The sequence below is a fragment of the Dermacentor silvarum genome, chromosome 10 (genome assembly GCF_013339745.2).
Source record: "Dermacentor silvarum isolate Dsil-2018 chromosome 10, BIME_Dsil_1.4, whole genome shotgun sequence".
Lineage (NCBI taxonomy): Eukaryota > Metazoa > Arthropoda > Arachnida > Ixodida > Ixodidae > Dermacentor > Dermacentor silvarum.
In genome coordinates, this window is record NC_051163.1 from 24,210,490 (window position 1) to 24,220,857 (window position 10,368).

Sequence of the window (10,368 nt, forward strand, 5' to 3'; positions counted from 1 at the left end):
TCAATGGTTCCTTTGCGCAAGGTGCACGAAGGAGCTAATCGCAGTTAATAATTTCAATCCTGGTTAGGCTTTATCACAATCAAGACTGGTCGTGTGACACCGGTATAAGAGGAAGCTTTTGTTCGGGGGATCCTACCTAAATACATTGGAAAGGAGAAATCGTTTCTCTCGGCAACCCCTGAACCACATTTGATGAGATTTGTTGCATTTAAGAGTAAAAGTTAAAATCTACTGACTGGTTGTAGCGAAATTTTGATTTACGCGATCAATTTTCTCATAAAAATTGTTTAAAATAGCAGATTTTCAGAAGACAAACTACGAAGTTTAGAACTCACTTGACTCGGCAATGAATGACGATATCACAATTGCAATTGACGACATCACAATTCTGTAAATTGCACCTAACAGTACATTTAAAGTGAACAAAATTGATGTACTGGGCATGGCTCTCAAGTAGAGCACTAATATGTGAGTAGGACTTCTGCGAAACCCTTGTAAGCAATGTAACTAATTCACATAAGATATAAATTGATTGATTAAATTTGTCCGCTTTGCATGCTCCATCAGGTGCAGTTTACAAAACTGCGAAATCTGTTCTTCATGCAGAGCTACAAATTTGTTAACTTCGTGCATCTATTTTTTTTCAAGCATACCAATTCTTGGAAATTTCTTTAAAAAATTGAGGCCCTAAATCGAAACTCCGCTTCCAACAGTCACTAAAAATTACCTTTCTCTCTCGACTGCAACAAATTTCATTAAAATCGGCCCAGTGGTTATATCAGAAAAGCGTTTCTGCATTTTACATGTTTTTGAATAGGCAGCATCAGAGTTGGGCCCGCGCTAAAAGTTAAAAAAAAATTATGGGGTTTTACGTGCCAAAATTACGATCTGATTATGAGGCACATCGTAGTGGGGGACTGTGGAATAATTTTGACCCCGCAGGGTTCTTTAATGTGCACGGGCGTTTTCGCATTTCACCCCCATCGAAATGCGGTCACGATGGCTGGGATTCGATCCTGCAAACTCCTGCTTAGCAGCCCTACACCATAGCCACTAAGAAACCATGGCAGGTTAGATAAAAGCTCCCTCTTAAAAGATTGCGGAAAACAGCGCCTCTTCCCATCTACACTATCATTCTCTCTTCGAAACCACTTTTTCAATCTATCTCACACCTTTTTTTTCCTCACACCTGACGATTTTGGCTGTGCTCGGCTACTTACTGTGCCGCTAATAGCTGAGGCTCACTCCCTCTTCGTGCCTGCTGGTAGCACGAAGAGGAGGGAAAAAGGGAACTATTTCTTGAAGCGTGGGTGCAACGAAGTGCAGGCACATCACATTGGGATGCACTGACTTCAATACCAACAACACCGCAGCTTGCCATTCTGTCGTAGTGTGAAAGTGTTCAAGTGCATCAGATATACCTGCATTGCTAGGAAGCAATTTTGATCGCATGGTGAAGTTGCCACAGAATAGTTCATGCCATGGTCGAGCTCAGGAAGCAGGTACCACATATCCTTCAAAGCTGTTCTTCCCAAATGAATAGAATGGATGCGAATAACTGCGTTGGACATAGTTGTATATATGTCTGCTCAACTACGTGTGTATAGTTAACCGAGCTCGTCATTTTGTACATTGAATACATCAAGTACACAAATTAGGCTAACACCTTTAACCCCCCTTCCCTTTTACGCTGCAGGTAATAGCCCTACGTGTGAGCACGTGTGACCATCATGGATCATGAAGAGCAGATATCAAACCAGGTCGGCACGATACACTCGCTTGAGAGCAACAGTGGGCTCATCAGTTTTGGTCATGAAGGTGCAGAAATCGCCTTCTTTATGAGGAGTTCGGTTTCGAAGACCTTACTCAGACCCAGAGAGGCACTGTCTGAAGTGTTCAGTGTGGGTGAAAAAGTCTGCTTTGACGCACAGGTAAACCAAAATGCACACAGGCAAGAGAAGTGGCGGGCAGTATTGGTGACTACTATTCAGCGCAGCGGGTGCTACAGCACAGTGTTCGATGATTTCGAATCAACGACCACAACTGCAGTTCCAGCGAGACGATGCATTCCTGAGACATTGCCCAAACCCACAGAGGCACTGCCTGAGGTATTCAGTGCAGGCGACAAGGTATGCTTTGATGTTTTGTTTTATCAAGAAATTTCTTACCCAGAATGCTTATTTTTTATTCCTCAGCGTGAATTTACATTTTATAAGAAACAGGTTTTTGAGGCAGAAAAAGATAGCAGACTCGCAAAAGTAACAGTGGGTTACTGAAGTTTATTGTATGCCTTGGCATAAATACACCATCCGCCTGCTAGTAATCAACAAGAATTATGGAAGGAATATGCACAGAAATATTTCTTTCTTACATTAGCTTTGCATGCTAACAGTACGTTAAATTTGACCAAGGGAGCTTTGGCAGTGAGTAGCACAGCTCGAAACAAGAGATTAGACAGAATCACTTTCTTCATCACTTCATCGACTATCACCGAAACAACATGATCCTCTAGAAAGCACACAGTACTGTATACACTGATGTAAGGGCCGCACCCTCAACTTGGTGGCCCAAAATTTCAACAGACAAGGAATCGCGTTCGGTGCCCCGTTTCCACGTGGGAAGCTGTGCATTGATCCCTGATGCGATGGTACAATGATAATGGGATCCGTGGTGTGCACAAGTCAAGACTGCACCGGCACCATTCTGACAAAAAGGTTCGGTCCCGTGTAAGGGCCACACTTCACCAAAATTGTTAAAAGAGAAGTGCAGCCCTTGCATGAGTCTATACGGTATATTCAAACAGTTCAGCTGGCGAGCTTGCAGTAAACTTGCAGGGTGCGGAAAAATAAGAGAAAACAGTGTAGGATTTGACGGAATGCTGTTATGTAAGTTTTAGGCCACATACGCGCACTTGCAATGTAGTCCTGTGAGCTTTCCTCTTTGTCTTTGTTGAGATGCTGCTGACCTCGGTCACCATCACATTTACCTTCGTTTCGTGAAACTATGTACACTTCGGTGTCTGAACCATCATCTTCTTAAGAAAACGAACGGAGTGCCTCTCTCCGGAAGATGGGCCGGCGATACATGCATCGCCTCCGTGAGTCGTGATTCTGAAAATTCTAATTGCCACATGAAAAATGCACTCCCAATGTACAACAGAAATCACTGGGCACATACTGCCATCTGCCAGCCAAAGCAGCTTACGAGCGTCTCTAGCACAAAACGCTCATGGAAAGAACAAAAATACCACAAGGACGAGCCACACTCGACCTAAACGCTTTGGGGACGCAAGGGCTTAAACGAGCAGTGCTCGTACAAAACGGTTAAGTGGTTAATAGTGAGGATATTCTATCATTAGTTAGAAAAGTGTTTTCAGGGCCCCTTTAAGGGAACTTGATGACTTTAGCCCATCATGAGTGATCATCACTTTTTAGCTGAAGTGCTCCCTACATTCTACATGGTTGTAGACATTCAAGTTGAATTAGATTTATTGGCAATATGGGGCCTAATTTTTATATGTACCATACACAATTCTTTTATGTTGCCTGTGATGGAATATAATTCTAGTCATTGAGCTAGACTACTCAGAGGCAAGCATTACTTGCACGAGAAATCAAATGCTTATGCACGCTAATAAAAAAAAACACTGATTATCTTTTAATTTAATTACTTGATGGCATATTGCAATTTACAAAATTACAGCTGGTGAATTTGCAAGGCCTGTTCACTAATTAAAATAATGAACTTCTGGCAATTACTTAATTATGCATTTCGATATCTCGTGAGATTAATGTCCGTTCCTTCGAGTAATCCAGCTCAGAAACTACAATTACATTATCTGCCAGAGGCAACCTGAAAAATTCTGAATGGTCTAAAGAAACACCCCGTGTATTTCTGTACTTAAACCATGTCACTAAGGCATATGATGTATAATGAAATAGTCATTACGGTATTTAAAAATGATCTCTTAACCCTGTATCCCTCAAGCCCGAGTTGCACTAGTCCTACAAATTTGTTCCAATATTGCCAAGGACGAGTCCTACTTGTCCACGCCGCAGCTTTTTTTTATTTAATCGCCATGATTCAGTCACGCTTGTCTGCTCATACTACTGTCTACTGCTGCATTTGGGGACACATGTATATTATTTTGAAGTTTCACCCGTGAAAACAGCTGAAATTTCGAACAAAATGCTGTGCATACTCCCTCTCAACGAAGCACTGCTTCCAGTCAGAGTCAAGGTAAAACGCAGAAACGAGACTACGCAAATCACAGTGCGTTCGGTAAATGTCTAATGCGGAATGCGCAACGCTGCCATAAGAAATGCACTGTGAAAAAAGAACAGGAGATGCGGTTAATCAGGTGAACCCGACGTGGTCTCTCGGCTCCGGTATGGGAGAAGGCAGGGAAGGAATGCTGCTTGCAGACGCTACTCAAGGCAGATGGTGAGAGTGTCTCTGTTGGCAGTCACGGTCGTCTCCTGGCTGTATGATATGGTAACAGGGCATTCAATTTCTCCCGTCTCCTCTAATAATGAACTGATACGAGAAATTATTTTGGTCAAACGATCCCAAGGTGGCGTTCTAGAACTTCCAGCGTATAACTAAAATTTACAACGGGGCCTGGTGAGGGGCCCGTTAAAGAAGTACTAACATTAAAATTTACATTTCTAATTTTTTTTTGGCATTTAGTGAAGGTCCTACACACCCTAAACCCTAGAAAAAACACTGACGAGCCTCTGAGTGCCACAAATAATTTAGTGCACTAGCCTTTTCTACGACCAGTTTGTTTCACTTTCCAGAATGTGTGTGTCGTGACACCAAGACACACAAGGTGATCACATGAAAGCATATCATTGTGATGTTTTGACAGTCAAAGTCTTTGGCTTGCTTGGTCGTCTGCTACGCTGTTACATTGGACCTCATGATGAGTAGCAGCATAGCAAACAAATCGAGCGAACCCAAGCCACAATATGATTGAGATACGTGCAGTAGCAGGAGGGGGGGGGGGGCTCGGGAATAAGTTTGACCAGCTGAAGTTTTTCAACCTGCACCAAGTACACGGGCATTCTTGCATTTCGCCGCCATCACAATGTGGCCGTCACGACCATAAATCGAACCCATAAGCTCGTGCTTAGCAGCGCAATACCATAACCACTAAGCCACCGCGGCGAGTATGCATATATTGGCGGGTGCACAAGGTGCATGCAGTAAGTATGTCAGTGTGCTGTTGGACAATATACAACTAGTGCTTGACGAAAGCAGGAAAAGAAGAATGACATAAGGGCAGACGCTTTCTTCGTCTCCTTGTGCGTTTTTGTCTTTCGTAATGCGCTGGTCCCAATAACACAGAGATCCACTCGCCAAAATCTGCATCTGCCTCACGTGCATTTCCTCTATTTCCAGGCAAAAATGGTCGACCAGATCAACGACCTCGTGAAAACGCAAATTCAAACCACGTTACACGAGGTGGTCCCCAAAGTCATAGAATATTTATTGGACTCCCAACAAGTGATGATCAAGGCCCACAGCGCTCCATTTCTGCAAGGTGAGGGAGACGGCGGCTCTGTTGCGGAACCATCCGGAAGGCAGTACAGTTTGGTGTCCGGCGCAGCTGGTAGTTCCACTTGGCAGCCCCCAAGTGCGTCGCAGCAGCGAAGTGTTACCGCTGGCCCATCTCCTGGAGCATCACAGACGTCCTGGGGCGAGGCCGTGGGGCAGTTTGGAAAACAGACACTGCCAAGATTCATGAGCAATTTCCCTTCCGTTCTGCAAAAGGTGCAGCCAGTGACTGTCACTTCCCCTCGGCAGCCCTCAAATGCATTGCAGCAGCCAAGAGTTCCTGCAGACCTACCTCGTCAAGCATCACAGATGTCCTGGGGTGTGGCCAGAGGACAGTTCGAACAGCCACTGTCAAGCTTCAGCAGCAGTCCGGCTTCCATTCCATCAGAGGTGCAGCCAGTGACTGTCACTTCCCCTCGGCAGCCCTCAAATGCATGGCAGCAGCAAAGAGTTGCTGCAGACCTACCTCGTCAAGCATCACAGATGTCCTGGGGTGTGGCCAGGGGACAGTTCGGACAGCCACTGTCAAGCTTCGACAGCAGTTTGGCTTCCATTCCATCAGAGGTGCAGCCAGTGACTGTCACTTCCCCTCGGCAGCCCTCAAATGCATGGCAGCAGCAAAGAGTTGCTGCAGACCTACCTCGTCAAGCATCACAGATGTCCCAGGGTGTGGCCAGAGGACTGTTCGGACAGCCACTGTCAAGCTTCAGCAGCAGTCCGGCTTCCATTCCATCAGAGGTGCAGCCAGTGACCGTCACTTCCCCTTGGCAGCCCTCAAATGCATGGCAGCAGCAAAGAGTTGCTGCAGACCTACCTCGTCAAGCGTCACAGATGTCCTGGGGTGTGGCCAGGGGACAGTTCGGACAGCCACTGTCAAGCTTCAGCAGCAGTCCGGCTTCCATTCCATCAGAGGTGCAGCCAGTGACCGTCACTTCCCCTTGGCAGCCCTCAAATGCATGGCAGCAGCAAAGAGTTGCTGCAGACCTACCTCGTCAAGCATCACAGATGTCCCAGGGTGTGGCCAGAGGACAGTTCGGACAGCCACTGTCAAGCTTCAACAGCAGTCCGGCTTCCATTCCTCCAGAGGTGCAGCCAGCGACCGTTCGACCCGCAGACGGTGCCCGCCCCACGGGGGAGGTGCAGCGGTATGCGAGCATGGTCGTAAGAGGTGAAAGTGACCCACCACGCTTTCGAAACTTGGGCATTTCGTTCGACACATCGGCAGTGGTGGAATGTGGGCTGTTGAATGTCGGCACTTGGCATCTCGACTCATCCAGCGCACAGCAGGAAAGTGGACGAGGTGCTTCCTCTTCGGACTACAACCCGGAGGTGCGATTTCCTTAACCTCACTGTGTCTTGGTCGAAGGGCTCTTGAAGGAGCCGGACTTAAGAAATCCTAAGAAAAAAAAAATGGGCACGGAGTGCAAGGGTATGCCATGTTTTTTCGCCGAGTTAAAATGGGCTACCTATGAACAGGAACACTTCCTTGAAATTATGGAGCAGTTTACCCGCTTCCGGTAGAGTTTCTAAACAATATATTCTAGGGAAAATATGGCGCCAATGGTCATTAATGAGCGTGGGCCTCCTAGTCTAATCCGGCCGTGGCTGCATGTGGCTGAGCAAATACGTTGCCATGGCGCCAATGGTCATTAATGAGCGTGGGCCTCCTAGTCTAATCCGGCCGTGGCTGCATGTGGCTGAGCAAATACGTTGCCCGCATGCGCCATCAAGGAAATAATCTGCGGCGGGCGCAAAGCTTGAGGACGCCGAGATGGCCGTGGCTTCGAGTGCACTGTATTCAGGTGCGTCTAGTGCTGGAGGTCGCGTAATCTCACGCTTCGGAGAAGCGTTGAAGCGAGAGGTAGACGAAGCCTTCACTCCCCTCTGCTTGTACTTTTCATGATAGTGTCGTCCAACTAGGGGTGACACAATCAGTTGTAGAGACGCAGTGGATGCGAGAGAATTGCACGCTTCGCTTTGTACCGTCGATGTGAAGACATCGACACAGCATGACAGTGTATCTTTCGTCGCCTGCTCTCAAATTCAACAAAAAGTGCAGCATCTCTTCTTAAAGGTTAATTTGGAAGGTGAAAAAAACATTTGCCTTGCACAAAAGTCAAAGCAAGATGCAGAGGCAACCAGTCTGAAATATTGTCATGTGCAACACAATGCGGCAACACGACACTTCACAATTGGGTAGTGTACATATGGAATAACTGAAGGTTTCTTGGCTTAACCCATATGGTGGCAACAGACGACGTGGGCTTTTCTTGCAAGTGTGTCCGTTGACATGTAGATAGTTGCCAACTTTCAATGACTGTATCGAAGCATGTTTGTGGCTGGTAGAGGAGATGAAAAGTGTACAATCGCTGCATTCTACCAGTGCTTAAATTTGGGGCAGGAACTTGGAAGTAAACAAGGAAGATTGAAGAGAAGCTAAAGGACTGTGCAACGAGCTACGTAACGAAATATGATGGGCATAACGTTAAAGGACAGGAACACAACTGGCATGGATTAGAGAGCAAACTGATGGTAGCTGTTTCCTCTCTAATTTTATTAAACAGGTCTAACCCGTGGATTCCTAAAGAGATCAAATGGACGCCAAGAAAAAGAAAACACAAAGACGGTTAAGTATAAGGTGGCAAAATGAAATTGCGAAATTTTGGAGTCGTTCATCACAGCATAGTTTCCTAAAAAATTACTACAGGGATCTCTGATGTTAGTGCCTATGTGAGTTGCAAGCATGGCAGTTCAAACAGCATGGAAATGACGGTTAGTGCATGCATTTGGCTTAAACTTCATCCTTGTTGCTTTAAACGGCTTTGTGGCTTCGGATATTGTTAAATTTGTACAGAAAACTGCATTACAAATGCTATATTTTGCAATGATATTATGCATGTACACGGAGCCTTATTCTCTTCTGCTCTTGAAGTAGGGTTTCTTAAAAATTTGGGGCAACGAAGGCAGGCACAGCGTAGTAAACAAAAGTCATAAAATCGTCTCTCAAGCCACAAGTACAGAGACCAGAAAAATCCATGTGCTAACCATCATTCCCATGGTATCCGAACTACTGGAGATGCGACAGTTCCCTCAAGTAATTTTAATAGGAAACTGTGTGCGCCATAAGACGGGAAGTGACCTGAGATTGCAGGGTGGTGCCTTCATCTTGTTGTAAACTTAACAGTACAGAAATTCTGGCAGAAAGGCTGTAGAGGAGGATATTTCTGGAGATGGTTTTCTTAAGCAAGCATCATGTATATTAAAATGATTCTTCCTTTCTTTTTTTCAGGGTTGTCTCTGAGGCCTGCTTCCCGAGAGTAGCTTTGGGCGCAAGAACCAGTGAAAAAAGAAAGTGTTTGTGATAGAGGCAGCTGTAATTCTGAGAAATCAGTTCTATGAAGTTCTACGACACCAGGCCTGAAGCTGTTGTCTTACAGCCACTGGAGTTGCAGAAAGCCCCACATCCTCCTTTCTTCGGCCCCTGTAGCACTACGAAGCGGGAGTTGGATATGTCTGGTGCATCGCCGCCAGGGCCACAGTCTGCCTCACTCCAGCGGACGTTCTGCGACACCTGGCCTGAAGATGCTGTCGTCTTAGAGCCATTTGAGTTGCAGAGAGTTCCACGCGCTGACAGCACTGCTGCCCATACGTCATGTGAACAGGACAACAGCACATCAGTCATCTGTACAAGTTCAGAGTGCAAACATTGTGGATATGGCCAAATTTTCTGAGGCCTGCGATATCAAACCACCCGATGAGCTGGCAGGCACAGTTGCTTCCCAGCCATTGGAGTACCAGACATGTTCGAAGCACCAGACAAATGCCATTGTAGATGCTAGTTTCTCGGCTAGCTGCTAAAAAGGAAATACCAGGCGTGCTTGAAACACCAGGTGAAGCACTTGCTTGGTGACGTTACTAGTCTGCAGCACACTGCGGACGATGAAGCACCTAACCTGTACGTTGGAAATGCCACACAGTGCAAGTGCCACTTTTCGAAGCCAACAGTGATCGCAGTGGCTGAGAGTGACTCAAGTTCGCAAACAGCAGCTACTTTACATGTTCCGAGTGAAGACGACAGCATCTTAAAAGCAGTGCCGTCTGGTGCATTAAATGTCCCGGATGCAAGCTCTGCCGACCTGAAGCGGGAGTTTGACGCATAGGTCAAAATGAATGCAAGTGATGCTTTGAGCCTTAGGCATCAGATATATTAGTGCTCTAAGCAATCAAATAAATATGCCTGCTAATCAGTATGTGAAATGCAGTGTTGAAAGATGATGTTGCAACTACTAGGAGCCACTAGCTCTTTTACCTGTGAGAAACGTGTGGTACAGCAGCAGACGCACAAGAGACATCAGAGTGACTCTTCTCAACAGAACTGCAGCTGTGGCATGCAACAGATAAGACTGACAGATGCCAAAATGTCTAGTGGACAATCTTTTTTAATAATGAAAAAGCAGTGATATATTTAGTTTGTGTGTTGTTTTGTGACTACTGACATTGGGCAGGTTTAGAACACTGTTCCCTGCTAATATTACTTGACCCAAAAGCTCGCATCAACAGCCCACCTGCACCCATTGAAGCAACGGCTCCTGGCTTATACCAGATGCAACTAGACTCCTGAGTTAGTCTAGAAGTTCATTAGCAGTGAATTATGTAGGTTATAATTTATCTCGTATTTCAATTACCACCTTTTTTCCCCTTGAAAATGGCTCTAAGAGCTCGCTCATAGGCCCAAAACTATGCCTGAAAGGGGGAAGATTTCGCCGTTGTCAGTCAAACATACAGAAATAAGTCTGCATCCAAAGCCAA

At 45.8% G+C, this 10,368-nt stretch overlaps 1 protein-coding gene across 1 annotated transcript in view; it reads left to right on the top strand.

Annotated features, from left to right (window-relative positions):
- LOC119466309 (uncharacterized) overlaps positions 1-10,368 on the top strand; it is a 101,095-nt gene extending 90,727 nt beyond the window's left edge. The window contains exons 7-8 of the mRNA XM_049657498.1: positions 5,404-6,888; positions 8,849-10,368. Coding sequence (XP_049513455.1) covers positions 5,404-6,888; positions 8,849-8,860 — 1,497 coding nt within the window. The 3' untranslated portion in view covers positions 8,861-10,368. The remainder of the gene's footprint in view (positions 1-5,403; positions 6,889-8,848) is intronic.